General features: G+C 35.3%; 1 protein-coding gene across 3 annotated transcripts in view; it reads right to left on the bottom strand.

The window, feature by feature from the left end:
* The window catches only part of LOC143246800 (cell adhesion molecule Dscam1-like), a 152,899-nt gene that overhangs the window by 72,253 nt on the left and 58,317 nt on the right, over positions 1–22,329 (bottom strand). For 2 of the 3 annotated variants that reach the window (XM_076493959.1, XM_076493957.1), the window contains exons 3-6: positions 21,786–21,947; positions 19,531–19,686; positions 9,689–9,982; positions 9,232–9,501 (exon numbers count right to left, since the gene is read on the bottom strand). In XM_076493959.1, coding sequence (XP_076350074.1) covers positions 9,232–9,501; positions 9,689–9,982; positions 19,531–19,686; positions 21,786–21,947 — 882 coding nt within the window. The remainder of the gene's footprint in view (positions 1–9,231; positions 9,502–9,688; positions 9,983–19,530; positions 19,687–21,785; positions 21,948–22,329) is intronic. The other variant, XM_076493958.1, reaches the window with a different exon arrangement.

The following is a 22,329-nucleotide window of genomic DNA, read 5'->3' as shown; positions in this document are numbered from 1 at the left end:
CTGAGTATGAGAGTTGAGTAACAATCAGCTGAGTATGAGAGTTGAGTAACAGTCAGCTGAGTATGAGAGTTGAGTAACAGTCACCTGAGTATGAGAGTTGAGTAACAATCAGCTGAGTATGAGAGTTGAGTAACAGTCACCTGAGTATGAGAGTTGATTAACAGTCAGCTGAGTATGAGAGTTGAGTAACAGTCAGCTGAGTATGAGAGTTGAGTAACAGTCACCTGAGTATGAGAGTTGAGTAACAATCAGCTGAGTACGACAGTTGAGTAACAATCAGCTGAGTATGAGAGTTGAGTAACAATCAGCTGAGTATGAGAGTTGAGTAACAGTCAGCTGAGTATAAAAGTTGAGTAACAGTCAGCTGAGTATGAGAGTTGAGTAACAGTCAGCTGAGTATGAGAGTTGAGTAACAGTCACGTGAGTATGAGAGTTGAGTAACAGTCAGCTGAGTATGAGAGTTGAGTAACAGTCAGCTAAGAATAAGAGTTGAGTTACAATCAGCTGATTATGAGAGTTGAGTAACAGTCACCTGAGTATGAGAATTGAGTAACAATTAGCTGAGTATGAGAGTTGAGTAACAGTCAGCTGAGTATGAGAGTTGAGTAACAATCAGGTGAGTATGAGAGTTGAGTAATAATCAGCTGAGTATGAGAGTTGAGTAACAATCAGCTAAGTACGAGAGTTGAGTAACAATCAGCTGAGTATGAGAGTTGAGTAACAATCAGCTGAGTATGAGAGTTGAGTAACAGTCACCTGAGTATGAGAGTTGAGTAACAATCAGCTGAGTATGAGAGTTGAGTAACAATCAGCTGTGTATGAGAGTTGAGTAACAATCAGCTGAGTATGAGAGTTGAGTAACAATCAGCTGTGTATGAGAGTTGAGTAACAATCAGCTGAGTATGAGAGTTGAGTAACAGTCAGCTGAGTATGAGAGTTGAGTAACAATCAGCTGAGTATGAGAGTTGAGTAACAGTCAGCTGAGTATGAAAGTTGAGTAACAGTCACCTGAGTATGAGAGTTGAGTAACAAGCAGCTGAGTATGAGAGTTGAGTAACAGTCACCTGAGTATGAGAGTTGAGTAACAGTCAGCTGAGTATGAGAGTTGAGTAACAGTCAGCTGAGTATGAGAGTTGAGTAACAGTCAGCTGAGTATGAGAGTTGAGTAACAATCAGGTGAGTATGAGAGTTGAGTAATAATCAGCTGAGTATGAGAGTTGAGTAACAATCAGCTAAGTACGAGAGTTGAGTAACAATCAGCTGAGTATGAGAGTTGAGTAACAATCAGCTGAGTATGAGAGTTGAGTAACAATCAGCTGAGTATGAGAGTTGAGTAACAGTCAGCTGAGTATGAAAGTTGAGTAACAGTCACCTGAGTATGAGACTTGAGTAACAATCAGCTGAGTATGAGAGTTGAGTAACAGTCACCTGAGTATGAGAGTTGAGTAACAGTCAGCTGAGTATGAGAGTTGAGTAACAGTCAGCTGAGTATGAGAGTTGAGTAACAGTCACCTGAGTATGAGAGTTGAGTAACAATCAGCTGATTACGAGAGTTGAGTAACAATCAGCTGAGTATGAGAGTTGAGTAACAATCAGCTGAGTATGAGAGTTGAGTAACAGTCAGCTGAGTATAAAAGTTGAGTAACAGTCAGCTGAGTATGAGAGTTGAGTAACAGTCAGCTGAGTATGAGTGTTGAGTAACAATCAGCCAAGTATGAGAGTTGAGTAACAATCAGCTGAGTGTGAGAATTAAGTAACAGTCAGCTGAGTATGAGAGTTGAGTAATAATCAGCTGAGAATGAGAAAAAATAATGAACAAATAATATCCCACTGATATTAATAGTAACCACAAGATAGTGTTTCCACTGATATCAATAGTAACCACAACACAGTGTTTCCACTGATATCAGTAGTAACCACAACACAGTGTTTCCACTGATATCAGTAGTAACAACAAGACAGTGTTTCCACTGATATCAATAGTAACCACAAGACAGTGTTTCCACAGATATCAGTAGTAACCACAACACAGTGTTTCCATTGATATCAATAGTAACCACAAGACAGTGTTTCCACTGATATCAATAGTAAGCACAAGACAGTGTTTCCACTGATATCAGTAGTAACAACAAGACAGTGTCTCTACTGATATCAATAGTAACCACAAGACAGTGTTTGTACTGATATCAATAGTAACCACAACACAGTGTTTCTACTGATATCAACAGTAATTATAATCCAGTGTTTCTACTGTTATCAATAGTAACCACAAAACAGTGTTTCTACTGATATTAACAGTAACAGCCCAGTGTTTCATCTGATATCAATAGTAAGCACAACACAGTGTTTTCACTTATATCAATAGTAACCACAACACAGTGTTTCCATTGATATCAATAGTAACCACAAGACAGAGTTTCCAATGATATCAATAGTAACCACAACACAGTGTTTTCACTGATATCAATAGCAACAACAAGGCAGTATTTCGACTGATATCAATAGTAACCACAAGACAGTGTTTCCACTGATATCAATAGTAATCACAACACAGTGTTTCTACTGATATTAACAGTAACAGCCCAGTGTTTCAACTGATATGAATAGTAACCACAACACAGTGTTTCCACTCATATCAATAGTAACAACAAGGCAGTATTTCTACTGATATCAGTAGTTATCACAACACAATGTTTCCACTGATATCAACGGAACCACAACACAGTGTTTCTACTGATATCAATAGTAACCACAAGATAGTGTTTCCACTGATATCAGTAGTAAAAACAAGACAGTGTTTCTACTGATATCAATAGTAACCACAACACAGTGTTTTCACTGATATCAATAGTAACCACAACACAGTGTTTCTACTGATATCAACAGTAATCATAAGACAGTGTTTCTACTGATATCAATAGTAACCACAACACAGTGTTTTCACTGATATCAATAGTTACCACAACACAGTGTTTCTACTGATATCAACAGTAATCATAAGACAGTGTTTCCACTGATATCAATAGTAACCACAAGACAGTGTTTCCACTGATATCAATAGTAACCACAAGACAGTGTTTCCACTGATATAAATAGTAACACAACACAGTGTCTCTACTGATATCAATAGTAACCACAAGACAGTGTTTTCACTGATATCAATAGTAACCACAAGACAGTGTTTCCTCTGATGTCAATAGTAACCACAAGACATTGTTTACACTAATATCAACAGTAACCACAAGTCAGTGTTTCCACTGATATCAATAGTAACCACAAGACAGTGTTTTCACTGATATCAGTATTAACCACAAGATAGTGTTTATACTGATATGAACAGTAACTACAAGACAATGTTTCCACTGATATCAATAGTAACCACAAGACAGTGTTTCTACTGATATCAATAGTAACCACAAAACAGTGTTTCCACTGATATCAATAGTAACCACAACACAGTGTTTCCACTGATATCAATAGTAACCACAACACAGTGTTTCCACTGATATCAACAGTAACCACAAGACAGTGTTTCTACTGATAACAATAGTAACCACAACACAGTGTTCTACTGATATCAATACTAACTACAAGACAGTGTTTCCACTGATATCAATAGTTATCACAACACAGTGTTTCCACTGATATAAATAGTAACACAACACAGTGTTTCAACTGATATCAATAGTAACAACAAGAAAGTACTTCCACTGATATCAATAGTAACCACAAGACAATGTTTCCACTGATATCAACAGTAACCACAAGTCAGTGTTTCCACTGATATCAATAGTAACCACAAGACAGTGTTTTCACTGATATCAGTATTAACCACAAGATAGTGTTTATACTGATATGAACAGTAACTACAAGACAATGTTTCCACTGATATCAATAGTAACCACAAGACAGTGTTTCTACTGATATCAATAGTAACCACAAAACAGTGTTTCCACTGATATCAATAGTAACCACAACACAGTGTTTCCACTGATATCAATAGTAACCACAACACAGTGTTTCCACTGATATCAACAGTAACCACAAGACAGTGTTTCTACTGATAACAATAGTAACCACAACACAGTGTTCTACTGATATCAATACTAACTACAAGACAGTGTTTCCACTGATATCAATAGTTATCACAACACAGTGTTTCCACTGATATCAATAGTAACCACAACACAGTGTTTCCACTGATATCAGTAGTAACCACAACACAGTGTTTCCACTGATATCAGTAGTAACAACAAGACAGTGTTTCCACTGATATCAATAGTAACCACAAGACAGTGTTTCCACAGATATCAGTAGTAACCACAACACAGTGTTTCCATTGATATCAATAGTAACCACAAGACAGTGTTTCCACTGATATCAATAGTAAGCACAAGACAGTGTTTCCACTGATATCAGTAGTAACAACAAGACAGTGTCTCTACTGATATCAATAGTAACCACAAGACAGTGTTTGTACTGATATCAATAGTAACCACAACACAGTGTTTCTACTGATATCAACAGTAATTATAACCCAGTGTTTCTACTGTTATCAATAGTAACCACAAAACAGTGTTTCTACTGATATTAACAGTAACAGCCCAGTGTTTCATCTGATATCAATAGTAAGCACAACACAGTGTTTTCACTTATATCAATAGTAACCACAACACAGTGTTTCCACTGATATCAATAGTAACCACAAGACAGTGTTTCCAATGATATCAATAGTAACCACAACACAGTGTTTTCACTGATATCAATAGCAACAACAAGGCAGTATTTCGACTGATATCAATAGTAACCACAAGACAGTGTTTCCACTGATATCAATAGTAATCACAACACAGTGTTTCTACTGATATTAACAGTAACAGCCCAGTGTTTCAACTGATATGAATAGTAACCACAACACAGTGTTTCCACTCATATCAATAGTAACAACAAGGCAGTATTTCTACTGATATCAGTAGTTATCACAACACAATGTTTCCACTGATATCAACGGAACCACAACACAGTGTTTCTACTGATATCAATAGTAACCACAAGATAGTGTTTCCACTGATATCAGTAGTAAAAACAAGACAGTGTTTCTACTGATATCAATAGTAACCACAACACAGTGTTTTCACTGATATCAATAGTTACCACAACACAGTGTTTCTACTGATATCAACAGTAATCATAAGACAGTGTTTCTACTGATATCAATAGTAACCACAACACAGTGTTTTCACTTATATGAATAGTTACCACAACACAGTGTTTCTACTGATATCAACAGTAATCATAAGACAGTGTTTCCACTGATATCAATAGTAACCACAAGACAGTGTTTCCACTGATATCAATAGTAACCACAAGACAGTGTTTCCACTGATATAAATAGTAACACAACACAGTGTCTCTACTGATATCAATAGTAACCACAAGACAGTGTTTTCACTGATATCAATAGTAACCACAAGACAGTGTTTCCTCTGATGTCAATAGTAACCACAAGACATTGTTTACACTAATATCAACAGTAACCACAAGTCAGTGTTTCCACTGATATCAATAGTAACCACAAGACAGTGTTTTCACTGATATCAGTATTAACCACAAGATAGTGTTTATACTGATATGAACAGTAACTACAAGACAATGTTTCCACTGATATCAATAGTAACCACAAGACAGTGTTTCTACTGATATCAATAGTAACCACAAAACAGTGTTTCCACTGATATCAATAGTAACCACAACACAGTGTTTCCACTGATATCAATAGTAACCACAACACAGTGTTTCCACTGATATCAACAGTAACCACAAGACAGTGTTTCTACTGATATCAATAGTAACCACAACACAGTGTTCTACTGATATCAATACTAACTACAAGACAGTGTTTCCACTGATATCAATAGTTATCACAACACAGTGTTTCCACTGATATAAATAGTAACACAACACAGTGTTTCAACTGATATCAATAGTAACAACAAGAAAGTACTTCCACTGATATCAATAGTAACCACAAGACAATGTTTCCACTGATATCAACAGTAACCACAAGTCAGTGTTTCCACTGATATCAATAGTAACCACAAGACAGTGTTTTCACTGATATCAGTATTAACCACAAGATAGTGTTTATACTGATATGAACAGTAACTACAAGACAATGTTTCCACTGATATCAATAGTAACCACAAGACAGTGTTTCTACTGATATCAATAGTAACCACAAAACAGTGTTTCCACTGATATCAATAGTAACCACAACACAGTGTTTCCACTGATATCAATAGTAACCACAACACAGTGTTTCCACTGATATCAACAGTAACCACAAGACAGTGTTTCTACTGATAACAATAGTAACCACAACACAGTGTTCTACTGATATCAATACTAACTACAAGACAGTGTTTCCACTGATATCAATAGTTATCACAACACAGTGTTTCCACTGATATCAATAGTAACCACAAGACAGTGTTTCCAGTGATATCAAAAGTTATCACAAGACATTGTTTACACTAATATCAACAGTAACCACAAGACAGTGTTTCCACTAATATCAATAGTAACCAGAAGACAGTGTTTACACTGATATCAATAGTTACCACAACACAGTGTTTCCACTGATATCAGTAGTTATCACAACACAATGTTTCCACTGATATCAACGGAACCACAACACACTGTTTCTACTGATATCAATAGTAAGCACAACACAGTGTTTTCACTTATATCAATAGTAACCACAACACAGTGTTTCCATTGATATCAATAGTAACCACAAGACAGAGTTTCCAATGATATCAATAGTAACCACAACACAGTGTTTTCACTGATATCAATAGCAACAACAAGGCAGTATTTCGACTGATATCAATAGTAATCACAACACAGTGTTTCTACTGATATTAACAGTAACAGCCCAGTGTTTCAACTGATATGAATAGTAACCACAACACAGTGCTTCCACTGATATCAAAAGTAACAACAAGGCAGTATTTCCACTTATATCAATAGTAACCAGAAGACAATGTTTCTACTGATATCAATAGTAATCACAACACAGTGTTTCTACTGATATTAACAGTAACAGCCCAGTGTTTCATCTGATATCAATAGTAAGCACAACACAGTGTTTTCACTTATATCAATAGTAACCACAACACAGTGTTTCCATTGATATCAATAGTAACCACAAGACAGAGTTTCCAATGATATCAATAGTAACCACAACACAGTGTTTTAACTGATATCAATAGCAACAACAAGGCAGTATTTCGACTGATATCAATAGTAACCACAAGACAGTGTTTCCACTGATATCAATAGTAATCACAACACAGTGTTTCTACTGATATTAACAGTAACAGCCCAGTGTTTCAACTGATATGAATAGTAACCACAACACAGTGCTTCCACTGATATCAAAAGTAACAACAAGGCAGTATTTCCACTTATATCAATAGTAACCAGAAGACAATGTTTCTACTGATATCAATAGTAATCACAACACAGTGTTTCTACTGATATTAACAGTAACAGCCCAGTGTTTCATCTGATATCAATAGTAACCACTAGACAGTGTTTCAACTGATATCAATAGTAACCACAACACAGTGCTTCCACTGATATCAAAAGTAACAACAAGGCAGTATTTCCACTGATATCAATAGTAACCAGAAGACAGTGTTTCTACTGATATCAGTAGTAACAACAAGACAGTGTTTCTACTGATATCAATAGTAACCACAACACAGTGTTTCCACTGATATCAATAGTAACCACAACACAGTGTTTCTACTGATATCAATAGTAACCACAAGATAGAGTTTCCACTGATATCAATAGTAACCACAACACAGTGTTTCCACGGATATCAATAGTAACCACAACACAGTGTTTCTACTGATATCAATAGTAACCACAAGACAGTGTTTCCACTGATATCAATAGTTATCACAACACAGCGTTTCCACTGATATCAACAGAACCACAAGACAGTGTTTCCAGTGATATCAAAAGTTATCACAAGACATTGTTTACACTAATATCAACAGTAACCACAAGACAGTGTTTCCACTAATATCAATAGTAACCACAAGACAGTGTTTTCACTGATATCAATATTAACCACAAGACAGTGTTTCTACTGATATCAATAGTAACCACAACACAGTGTTTCTACTGATATCAACAGTAACCACAAGACAGTGTTTCTACTGATATCAACAGTTATCACAACACAGCGTTTCCACTGATATCAACAGAACCACAACACAGTGTTTCTTCTGATATCAATAATAACCACAAGACAGTGTTTCCACTGATATCAATAACAATAACAAGACAGTGTTTCCACTGATATCAGTAGTAACCACAAAACGTTTTGTAAATTTATTTGTAACACTTCAATATCGCTAAATAAATTAACCACCTATCACAACCTTGAATGTTTTGGATCAGTTTGTGGTCCACAAAACTGTGTTTTGTATATAATAACTGCATTGTATTTCAAATAATTTGTATTATATTTCTCTTAATAAAAGCAAGCTCTCCAAACATAAAGTGTTACAAGTTGGTCCTGTATTAGAGTTCTTGAATAACAAAATATCCTCCTCACTTTAAGTTGTCGGTGAAGTTTGTCTTGAGTTAGAGAAGAGACTGAGAGAAACACCTATTGTAGGTAATAAAGAAGATAGACAGAAACACCTAACGTAGTTTAAAGAAAAGATAGACAGAAACACCCAACATTTGCCAAAGAGAAGATTGACATAGACACCTAACGTAGGTTAAAGAGAAGATAGACAGAAACACCCAACGTATGTCAAAGAGAAGATATCTAGAAAGGTGTAAAATAATCTGAACAAGGAACTGACATAAATATTTGACAGTATTGAAATTTAAGACATTTTAAACATAAATTGAGAAAGCGGAACATTAGAGAGACGAACGACGTAGAAACTGAAACCTATTGAGACGATGACACAGAGGAAGAGGCTTACGTTATGAAAAATCAAACTTCTAAAATTTGACCTGCGTGTCAAAGGACGGTGGTGTGAAAAAAGAAAACAGGAAATAAACGTCATTTAAGTTGATGTCTTCAAGCAAATTAAATCTACTATAGAACAATTCCTACAAGGCTTAAACTTAACAATCAAAAAGAGACCTGATATGGTGAGTCAGTACAGTGTAAAATAAATAGAAAGAAGTCCAGACCTGATATGGTGAGTCTTGCAGCGTCTTGTACTGATTCTTCGGAGTTCCTCACATAACACTGGTACATTCCACCATCCTCACGTCTTGTTGGATTAATACGAACAGTTGTTTGAGTGGGAAATGTGATTCTCCCGTCCGCCACGAGAGTGCGCTGATCTTTCAACCAACTCACGAAGTGTATCGGATATCCTTGGACTGTGCAATTAATAATAGCTGGATCTCCGGATTCAACCTCTTGTTTTTCAGGGTAAATAGATGCTTTTAATGGCGCTGGAAATAGACAATAACGACATCAAAAATAGGTTGTTTAAAGGTTCCATATTAAAATAACAACTTTTAATGCGAAATGTTTGAAGCTACATTTGATAAAAGTTTTAACATGAAAGGCTTACAACCATGTTTAATAATGGTTTTAACTTAATCTATTACAAATATTTTAATTCTCAGTTCTACTGACCTGTAATGTCCAGTGTGACCTCCCCTCTCTCCTGTCCAACATCGTTACTAACCATACAGAAGTATGTCCCAGCATCCTCACGGGTCACATGACGAATAACCAAAGTTCCATCCATTTGGTCAATTCGTTGGCCCTTGTTGAGGACGGTCATCCGGCCATTGTCCGAGAAGTACCACGCATAACGAGGTTTAGGAAAGCCATGCGCGAGGCAAAGAAGAATAGCAGTTGAATCTTCTGGACTTCGTATGTTTTTACTGAAGTGGAGAAGACGTGGAGCTTGACTGGTGTGGGGATCTGTGGGAAAGATGGGCTATCTGTGTAAATCTCAGGTTCGAAACTACTCGACATAACATAATTAGACACCTCAGTAACTCAAATAATATATAGTAGTTTTAGATAAAAAATTACAATCTTTGGGAAAGCGGTAAGTTTTATGGACTTACAACGCTAGAATCCGAAGTTCAATTCCTTGCAGTGACACAGCAGATAGCCCAATATGGCTTTGTTCTAAAACAAACAATCCAAGCCGTGTTCACCATGACAACTGTTATTACCAATTTCTCCCAAGTTGAACAGCACTTTACATTTACTCAAAACAAATGTGTTTTTACGACTCTCTCAACTTCCATAAAACAGCACACCTGCAAAAAACCAAAAACAAACCAGAACCTAACGCAATATCAAAAATATTACTCTAGAAGTTATAAAGAAAATAAAATTGTATATAATTAGTGTCAGACAAGAAGAAAACGAAAGATAACGTAATTTGGAAGAGTTGTGTTAATAACTGGTCCATGTTACAAAAACTTTCACTTGAAAATGTGGAGAGAAAAATAAATATTCTTGTGGAAGGAAAAGATAAAATATTGGAAGTGAGCACGAAAGCGGTCCATTATTACTTCCAAGACGTCAGGAAGAAAAGGAACACTTCAATGGACTTTTGATAGACAAATAAGAGAGTTCTATTTCTTATTTTTATTTCTTCACAACGATGAAAAAAACAACAACGATGAGCGCCATCTGGTGAAAATTTATAAAAATATGAATTAACGTAATAAAACGAAAATAGAACCATTATTAAATCTTGTGATACATATAGTAAACCACGAATGTTATTTGTTTAACTTCTTTAATACACATCACCACTGAAGATGAAAAACAGATGAACACCGCATGCCATGTAATCGATCTCAAAATAAAAATAATAATTATCTATTCATTTAACTGTCTATTTAGTTAGTGATTACTAAACAGATAAGAAACCACAACGTGTAGCAACTGGTACCACCGAAACTGGTTATAACTAATATGAATATATAATAGTTTTCAATTATGCTGGGAACTAATCCATAAGTAAATAGCGCATTAGTTTTTTTACAGTTTGATTTTATTATATCATATTTTAGTAAACGTGGAAGCGGGAACTGCTAACGATGATATGTCGAGCAAAATTGATAAGTTTCCTGAACAATTGGCACGCGCTCTGCACGTAAACGTGTTTACACTAGTGAAACATGCACGATATAAGAACTCGATAACTATCTGTCATCTCAGTAAAGAGGGCAGCACCTGCACGTAAGGCTAATAATCATCTCTTTTTGCCTCGTGTTCTAAGTATAACTTTAGGTTTTCTGAGCGTAATAACACAAATAACTTGCTGTGATAATGACTCTATAGATGTCTCACGAAAGGTATACTTCATATACGTTTCAACACAAGTAAACACACAGTCATATTTATAATGTATGTTCTAATATGGGAGAAGCATGGCTGCTAAAATATAATTAAGGACAAAATATCAGTTTTATGTATCTAATACAAAATAAATCAACATCGGCCCTGTGGTTAGTGCGCTCGACTCGCTATCTGCGGGCCTCTGATTCGAGTCCCGTCCTTGAAGCTTCTTGATTCTTCAGCCGTGGGAGCGTTATAATGTCACGACCAATCGCAGTTTTTGTTGTTAAAAGAATAGTGTGTTACTCCCAAACCAGGGATGGCTAACGGAGATGGTTTTGGCACGAAGTTCAAGAAATAAACAAACGAAACTATCACAGAGTGATATAAGAGAGACTTCTTTGATACGGCCAGGCATGGCCAGGTGGTTAAGGCGCACGTAATCTGAGGGTCGTTGGTTCGAATCCCCGTTGCACCAAACATGCTCGCCCTTTCAGCCATGGGGGCATTATTAAGTGACAGTTAATCCCGCTATTCGTTAGTAAATAATAGTTCAAGAGTTGACTAGCTGCCTTCCCTCTAGTCTGGCACGGCTGGCGCAGATAGCCCTCGTATACCTATGCGCGAAGTAAAAAAAAAACCTTTTCGATAATAAACATGTTTAGTTTCATACTCCTAGGTAATTCGGTATATATCAATAGGTAATTAGTGTTTTTAAAAACTGGAATTAAACTTTTAAAACACTAGAAGAACAACAGATAGAATATTTGAATTAATAATTTTAAATAATTACATAGAACAATAGCTTTAAAATAAAATAAAAACATAAGTAATGATATAAGCGGTAGGCCTAGAATGTCGTCTAGTAATAATCTAAGCAAAAACACCTAAGGCATTATGGGAAAGGTGCGAGATTCAGTGTGTGACTTGAATGAACGAAATCAAAATCGTCGGTCAAACTGGAAGCTGCACTTATAGTATTAATAATAATATGACAGTAAATATTAATTCAGTAGTTATAAGGACCGTGTATTTTGTTTTACCAACCACCATGCCCCAAGCTGATCACCAAACGTGGCCTGGCTAACTAATAGATTAACGTGTGTTTTCTGATAGCAAAGCCACTTTGGGCTATCTGCTGAGTCCACAGAGGAGAATCGAGCCCCTGATTTTAACGTTGTAAATCCGTAGATTTACTGCTGTACCTGCGAAGGACAGTAAATTAATATTTGCTGTAAAATTATTATCAATGTTATAAGTGTAGCTGTCAGTCCAGTCACCAGTTTTGGATTCATTACTCTCCGTCGCACGCTCAATCCGTTCCTCACATTTTTTTAACATTTAAGGTGTTTTTATAAGATATAATGACTTTTATCAACAAACACACCAACAAATTACACCAAACAAGAAAGTGGCACTCGATTGTAATCAACAGTAGCTTTAAGACTGCTCCACTGTTATTCGTAACAGACATATACTCTACAGAACTAATCAGATTCTTTAAAATATATAGTGGTAGTTTTTCTCTGTCAAATAGCGCTATTAGCATGCATTATATTTAGGCAATGGAATTTAGGTTAACAGTTTCATGTCATCACCCGCATGCATTCGATACAGCCGTATGAAGCATCATTAGTCATAATGCTTACTTAAGCCAATATTCTGTGACGCTAAACGTTCTTTAATTAGGATAAATTAATAAAATTTAACAAGAGTTGATAATGAATGATCAATAATAACCGTCTACTCGTATGACTTTTTTAAAAACCTGAGCGAAACACTAATAATATAGTTGGCATGGCCTAACGAATACTTATGTTCCTGCACGTGCTTTCATGTTATAGTTTAGCTGCTTAAATTAGTCATATTTACTCCGAATGATAAAAACTAGAAACTGTCCACTTTTATCCTTAGACTGGTAGCTCACGTGTCTTTTTGCGTAGTCGTGCGCAAAAATTATCGTTAAATTTGAGCGGTATTTATTGAATAACTTTATATATATATGACTTATATTCATAGAAAACGAAACTGTTGGTTAAAAAGGTCTATCAGTGTACTAAATTTGACAAAAAATGTCTAAAATTGTGTTTTTCTGTTATATAAAGTTTCTGTTATTTGGGTGCAAAGAAGAAAAATGGAAGAAACTCCATCAAAATGAGCTATTTTATACCTTGTGTATTTCTTAATCTATAGCCTTGAAATTGGGTATGCGAAGCGAGAATCCAGTACAGAATTTCCACTAAAAATATCTGATAGAATGGACTACATTGTCCGAGCTACAGAAGGTGGAAAGTACTAAACTTCATTTCTGTTAATAAATAACTAAATGTGTTCTGCAGGTCATTATCTGGTCACATTAGAGTTAATAAAACAACATAGGTAAATAATTGGATAATCAGTGTTCTAGGCCCTGATGTATGCGTATTTATAAGAATAGGAATGATACATAAGTATTTAAAATACTAGAACCTCAATAAGTGATGAATATACAAGCAGACAGTTTATTGAAGCCAAACTCTGAAGCATATGATTGGATTGTGGAAACAACTCGTAATAAAATAATCGTATGACCACTAGGTAGGTCAAATGACCTACTTTGGATAGTTATGTTGAAATTCAAATAGTTACAAAGAAATGAGATATTTTAATATTTTTAACCTTTAAAAACTGTTGTCTGGTTGTAACGAAGTGAATGTTAAATAGTTTTAGTTCAAAGTTGAATTTTCTATATATCATTGTGCTCTTATGTATTAGTCTCACTAGAAAATGTCACCGACTTGGTGTCATTCAGTAAAGAGGTTCAGCACGTGCTCAGTAACTGTACACTGATTTATTCAGCTGTCGTGATCTATCCGGAGCTTTTGAAAAGAACTTCCTTTATCCGTCGACGGATGACCTGTCTGATAGTTACACGAACAGCGACTGATCAATACAGAAATTAATCCGATCAGAGCTGGACATTTTGTCGTAGGCGGAAACTTACAGCTGGGTTGATCCGACCAATCTAGTCCACCCTTCATTTTGATTCTATACACTTTACCGATCTAAGCCTCTCCGAATAACCTCTTCTCTCGCATGATGAGGAGAGAGACAGTGTTGGTACACACCGTGTGTTTGTTTAAGATACAATTATCTCTGTTTCCCATCGCGCTACCTATTTTTCATTCCTTTAACTGATTGATCAAGCAGCTTAAAAGTAAATCTCGCAGATGAGTGTGTAATTTTTGAATTAAATAACTTTTGAAATTATTTTCCTTCGGTCTTCAAAAAAATTACCAAATAAATGTATAACTAGGATACTAAAAAAACCACCTAGAATTATTAATTCGCTAGACGCATTTCTTTGAGAACTGGAATTAATCAAATAAAACTGTCTTAAGCCTAATCATTCAAGCACACGTGACGAAGTGACGTCACCAACACTGAATCTGATAGCCTTCAATTATTAAATGTTGCTGATTAATGTCGTACCTAAGATGACATTCAGGGTTTCCATAAAACAACAACATTAACTTCTATCATGAGATATGGTTGTGATTCCACCATCTTCACATGATGTACCTCATAAAAGACAGTTAAGACAGGTTGACCTTATACTGCAGTAGTTGTTAAAACGTTGGACACTAATAAGGGAATATAAACATAATTCTAGTAGTTACAAATGTAACTCAAAGTGCTAACAAAAATTTCTAGTAGTTACACATGTAACTCAAAGTGAAAAAACAAACTCCTAACGGTTAGAAATGTAAGTCAGGTCCATGTGTGTTCTACGTCGCGCTATATATAGGATCACAGAACTCAGGTTCACGTGTTTTGTATCCAACGTTTCACATGGGATCCCACGTGTTTTGTGTCTAACGTTTCACATGGGATCCCACGTGTTTTGTGTCTTCACATTGTGTGTCTAAACATGGAATCCCACGTGTTTTGTATCTAACGTTTCACATGGGATCCCACGTGTTTTGTATCTAACGTTTCACATGGAATCCCACGTATTTTGTATCTAACGTTTCACATGGAATCCACGTGTGTTGTATCTAACGTTTCACATGGGATCCCACGTGTTTTGTATCTAACGTTTCACATGGAATCCCACGTGTTTTGTGTGTGTACGATGCAACTGAACACGATCTAATAGAGTTCCCTATTTTTACTACAAGATTTACGATATTTTATCTTTGTGAATTTTATGTTGGAGTAAAAGATGAAATTTAAGGTTCGAGGTTTTTGTGTTGTAGTACAAAATGATATATTTTTCTGTACGATTTGTTTTGCTGTACTCTAAGGTTGGTTGGTTTGTTGGTGTTTTAAGACACGAAGTTATCTGTGCCAAACAAGTGGCAAAAATACTAATGGTAAAAACTAATGAAAAGTAAAACCAAATAAAGCTCCAAAAGCAGTTACCAAATTTGAATAGAATTAAAAAGGCCTAAAGTTCGCAAAAAACTAAAAACAGCTTCGACAGGGTTACCATCTTTAATAACACTGTCTTACTTTAGGGGTAAATCCGTGGAAAATAGGGGTCGAAAATAGTACCTCTACATATGGTTGTAACGCCGAGACGACAATAAAACGTGGGCTATTGTGACTTGTGTGTCACAAAGATCAAACATTGGTGGGTCAGTCCTAGATAAAAGAAAACGATGAGTTATAAACTGTGACCAATGCTTAGCCTAGTCAGGACAATTTCCTTACGGAAATAAGACGGCCAAAAAAACAACAGTTTGTTTTTAAATTTTGCGCAAAGCTACATGAGGGCTATCTGTGCTAGCCGGCCTTAATTTAACAGTGTAAGACCAGATGGAAGGCAGTTAGTTACCACCACCCACCGCCAACTCTTCGGCTACTCCCTTATCAATGAATAGTGGGATTGACCTTCACAATATAACGCTTCCACGGCTGAAAAAGCGAGTGTGTTTGATGCGACGGGGATTCGAACCCGCGACCCTCAGGTTACAAGTCGAACGCCTTAGTTCATCCGGGCATGTCGGGCCCTAGATGATAATATTCATAAGTTGTAACAAAAAATGAACTATATTTTCTTAACGTTTACGTACAATGTAATAGAAGACATTTTCTCTGTAGCTTTGTACGGCGCAGTACAAGCCAAACTCAGCGTGCAGTGATGTAGCTTTGTACGGCGCAGTACAAGCCAAACTCAGCATGCAGTGAAGTCTACGATTCGGGAACCTCATGTGACTTAGACAAGGTCTAGAAGTACCGCAACACACTGAGAAAACTTGAGTGTCTGGTTTCTGAATAATCAAAAAATAAAAAGTTATAATTTATTGAATACAATTGTATCGAGATAATAGTTTGGTTTAACCGAATTCCTAGCTGTGCCTACTATTGTCATGAATTAACATATACTGACTTTACTTTCACATCAAAAACTTATATATAAACATGTTTTTAGATAACAATATTCAATTTTAAGAGCTTAGTGTTTAACTTCGGTATTCAAACGTTTAGTTTCTAATTTCAAAACTGCAACTTTGTCTTTACTTCAAAAATTATATATCTAACGTAAATATATTCAAAACATTTTATCTCAGGGGAAAACATTATACGAAACTATACTTAGGACAGGAGTGTGTTGAAAAACCAACTCCAACACGAACTCCAAATACGTATATATATAAAGAACAATGTACACTCACCACATGTACAATAAACTATATTACACAGGCACCAAACGCCATGTGGTTAATTTTTGTCTATTTCACTTAAGGGACTGAAACATCTCTATATGTTCAACAGGATGGCGAACCCGTAATCAGGAGGATAGTTTATGTTAAGTAACCACGTGTTACTACAGGAAATATGTTCAGTAACCATATGTTACTACAGGAATATTGTTAAGTAACCACGTGTTACTACAGGAAATATGTTAAGTAATCATGTGTTACTACAGGAAATATGTTAAGTAACCATGTGCTAGTATAGGAAATATGTTAAGTAACCACGTGTTACTAACCATGTGCTAGTATAGGAAATATGTTAACCACGTGTTAACCATGTTAAGTAACCATGTGCTAGTATAGGAAATATGTTAAGTAACCACGTGTTACTACAGGAAATATGTTAAGTAACCATGTGCTAGTATAGGAAATATGTTAAGTAACCACGTGTTACTACAGGAAATATGTTAAGTAACCATGTGCTAGTATAGGAAATATGTTAAGTAACCACGTGTTACTACAGGAAATATGTTAAGTAACCACGTGTTACTACAGGAAATATGTTAAGTAACCATGTGTTACTACAGAAAATATGTTAAGTAACCATGTGCTAGTATAGGAAATAGAATTAGAAATGTTAAGACTAAAAGCCATAGATATAATTTGAGGAAAAGTTAGATTTCTAACAGAACCAACATGGCAAGGTGGGTTAAGGCGTTCGACTCATAATCTAAGAGTCGCGGGTTCGAGTCCCCGTCGTACCAAAATGCCCCCCATTTCAGTCATAGGGGCAATATAATGTGACGGTTAATTCCATTATTCGTTGGTAAAGGGGTAGCCAAAGAGTTGGCGGTGGGTGGTGATGACTAGCTGCCTTCCCTCTAGTCTTACACTACTAAATTAGGGACGGCCAGCACGGATGGCCCTCGAGTAGCTTTGCGCGAAATTGGAAAACAAACAAAGTAATAACAATGTACCCGATATTTCTTTCTATACTATCCCACGCTGTCTTAAAAATCACGAGGTCAAACCCTCTAGAACTAAATTACGACTAAGAAAACAGTTATATATGTTTCCTATATAAAACGCGGGGTTTTTTAATAAATGACGCAGTTTTTGTTGTTAAGATCACAGATAAATAGAACTAGACTCATAAGTGCATGTGCGTTGTTCGTGCATTTGTACAGTGTTCCGGTATGTCCAATCGAATCAAGTTAATAAACGTTAGCCCTAATATAACGTGCAGACACGTGTAGTGCTCTCTGGTAGTTCTGTGTGATGGAAAATGTTTGTTTCTTTATCCAAGCGATGAGTTCTCTCATGTTAGTTGCTTTTTGAAGTCATCGGTTGGCATTAGCTAAATACATTACACAAAAACTGGTATTACATGCCAGCACGTAAATAAATTATTGTAGAACATTCGAGTCAGTTTAATTACAGCCTTAGAAACAATTACAGAGTGAAATAAGATAAAAAAAATCACCATACTTTTCTCATAAATATCAGAATTCCGTAAAGAATGTAACATGTTGAAAAACAAACCAGAATAAAAATGTAAACATACGAAATGTTACAAAGATTTGTTGAGTTAATTCATCATGACAAGTTAGAATATAATGAAAATTAAATATCTCTTGAAAGGTTTTGTTTATTTGAGGTTAAACATAAAGCTATGTACACCACTGGTATCGAAACCCGTTTCTGAGCGTTATAGGCCTCAGACTTAGCGCTGAGCCAGTGAGAATAGAGCTTAGAAGAAGACAATAGATATGTCTAAGATATAAATAAATCTTAAACATAAAACAAACGACATGTTAAAAATTGGAATAAATCTTAAAGTAACAGACAAACAACATGTTAAAAATTTGAAAAAATCTTAAAACAGCAGACAAACAACATGTTAAAAATTTGAAAAAATCTTAAAGCAGCAGACAAACGACATGTTACAAATTTGAAATAAATCTTAAAGCAGCAGACAAACAACATGTTAAAATTTGAATAAATCTTAAAGCAGCAGACAAACGACATATTAAAATTTGAATAAATCTTAAAGCAGCAGACAAACGACATGTTAAAAATTTGAAAAAATCTTAAAGCATCAGACAAACAACATGTTACAAATTTGAAAAAATCTTAAAGCATCAGACAAACAACATGTTACAATTTGAATAAATCTTAAAGCAGCAGACAAACGACATGTTAGAAATTTGATTAAATCTCAAAGTAGTCGACAAACGACATGGCAAGGTAACAAAACACATACAAAAATGTGGTTTTCTTGTCATCATGAAAAACTTAAATTTGATTCGCAGAGTTTGATTTGCGCTGTGTTACAATGCATTCATTAACGCGATAACACATGGATGAGCGAATATTATTACACTAATGACAATAAGTAATGTTAAACGAAGTTTAACAGTGGTTTGAAATAACGTAAGAAAAACTTTATTCTAAAACATGTTTAAATTAAACATTTTTAATACGCACCTCTCACTACCAATCTTCCTGCTGTAACACTGCTGACGCTGTGACCAGTGAGACGATCAGTCACGTGACACCTGTAGTTGTAGGTTGAGTCTGTACTTTCAGAATTTCTGATGTGTAAATCCCCACTTGGAAATAGTGCGTATTTAGAATCTGCTTCTGGAGACGGTGAACATGCGCATTTTATTACCTGCTTACCAGTTAATCTATGTCTTACATACTAGCTCGTACTCCTGAGAAAGAATATATCGTGTTAGTTCGTTTTCAACAGTTAAATTGCCGAGGAAATCATCTTTATTATAAAGTCCGTAGACTGTATGTAGTGATGACCAAAGTCACCTTTATTATAGAGTCAGTACACTGTATGTAGTGATGACCAAAGTCACCTTTATTATATAGTCAGTACACTGTATGTAGTGATGACCAAAGTCACCTTTATTATGGAGTCAGTAGTTTCTGTATCTGGTGATATCTAAGGTATTCAATAGACATAACACAAACATTCACACTAAAATACCAACCGTGATACAGTTTAACTTCAAAAGATGATTGCTATTCACTTTCATTTGTTTCTCTATCCAACAAGCCATCATTAAGATACCGAACCAGAAAGTAACCAACCCACCAGATTGTTCATCTTTCATCATGTTGCAGTTTAGATAACTGTACAAGACTTTATCACTTATATCAGTATAAACCTAAATCAACTCTATGTGTTTCTGGGCAGTGGACAGTGCCATCGATTAGTCGTAATAAATAACAGTGGTATTTAAAAACAAAATGATAAATCTGATAAAAACGTGGTTATCATTACCCCTTAACGGTCGACTTTCTTACATGACTTTGGTGTATCTTTAAAAAACTATCAGTACAGGGTGAATTAGGAATTACCAGCCAATAAATAGATGAAAATCAGATAAATGACTCGTGTATAATATTAATATGACAAGCATATTATAAATAACAACAACAGAGGCAACATTGGACATCGTATAATAGCAGTAGAAATAAACTAGTAGACACAGTTAGTTGAAGAGATAGTCTTCCATTTAGATGATATAGTTGAGGTTCTGCATCGTTAATTTTACATTAGGCCCGTTTATTTCAAACGACTGTCATTATAAGACAACGTAAAGCTTAACTTCATCTAGCGTGAGGAAATAGTGTGAAGAACAGCCTAAGCGATGACAGCAATTACATAACTTCTAACGCGTATGTTGTCACAAAGAATAATTGAACATTCGAACGACAAAACTGCGGCTAAGTAAACGTTTCTATCGATGTATTACGTAATTAAAACAGAAGTTATTAGACCCTCTGTAATATTACTGTTAGCGATTGCCATGACAAGGGTATGTTTCTGTTAGAGCCGGTATAATTTGTTTGATCATTTGTCCAGCTAATTACTACAATTATGTTGTTAAACTATACTGCAACCATGATGTTTGGAGTGATGGAAATTTCTGAACCTTGTAGATGTTGTTCACTGTAGAGAATTGAGGAAGCTACCAATGGTTTCGGCTTGAACCGTGGTTTATCATTATCATGGTAGAACCCGAGGATTTAAATTTAGTAAGCCAATAGTAGTTGTTGTAACACTACAAATTGATTTATTGTTTTACTGGGAATGTAAAGAAACTTACTCTCTGTAGTAGTATGGTCTTAAGACACGTGTATTTAAAATGTGTCTGACACAAGTGAAGGAAAACATTGTTTAACCGAAGAAAATCAAACAGCAAGTTTGTACGTTGTGAGTCTATGACGTAATAAATATAAATAATTGTAGTTTTTCTTTTAAAATATTGAAGGTAGCACAGTCGGCTTTAAACAAACTTCTTACTTAGTCTTATGATAATAAATTAGTGGAAAATAATATATGTTAACAGACATAAAAAATTATATTTCAAAGATCACAGCCACTGTCACGTGGCCGTGACGTCACAGTAACGTAATCCCTCACGTGGTTTGGAATGTGATAAAACTCGATTAAAAATAAGTGTTTCATTTGTTTCACACCTCCTTCGTTTCTTAAAAAAATTCTGACCTCGTAATTTATAAATGTTTCAACTTCTCGAAGTTATCGAATAGAGCAAATTCTGGTTTTCTCACAGATACAATAGTTATGATATATCTAGTAAGATTATTTCAAAACAATCTATTTTATTTTATTCAATTATCTTTTTTATTGTTTTATTTAATAAAGTATCTTTGAATATTATATTAAAACAATCGCTGTTTCTTAAAGATAAGGCACTCACCGTATGATTCTGCTGGAAAGATCATATGACCATCGTCACGTGACCATGACGTCACAGTAACGTAATCCCTTACGTAGTTGGGGATGTGACACCTGAGAATTCCAGTATTTCCACGAGTGGCATATCCATCGTAGACTTGAACTTTGAATTGCTGGTAGATAACTTGAAATAAATTATTAATTAATTTTAATTTTCTAGCTTAAAAATTACATTAAATTCGAACATGTGAGGTAAAACGAAAATAACATTATGTTTAAATACGTGTAACTACACGTTGTATACAGATAGGGCAAAATTCTTACACCCCACATAAGAATATCTTGAAGATGGAATAAGTTATATATGTCATTAAACACGTTTATTACTAAATTTAATACAAAACTATATATTAATTAACTTTAGTTACGAACCACTTTGCTGGAAAACAAATACTTTCTGTTACAAAGCAAAAGAAAAATTTCCTCGAGACAACAATAAATGGAAAGCCAATTCTTCCTCAGTGTGGTTTGTTTTTTAATTTCGCACAAAGCTACACGAGGGCTAT

Source organism: Tachypleus tridentatus, chromosome 3, assembly GCF_004210375.1.
Source record: "Tachypleus tridentatus isolate NWPU-2018 chromosome 3, ASM421037v1, whole genome shotgun sequence".
In the NCBI taxonomy this organism is placed as follows: domain Eukaryota; kingdom Metazoa; phylum Arthropoda; class Merostomata; order Xiphosura; family Limulidae; genus Tachypleus; species Tachypleus tridentatus.
The sequence above is the reverse complement of the archived record's forward strand: the minus strand, read 5'-3'. Positions and strand labels throughout refer to the sequence as shown.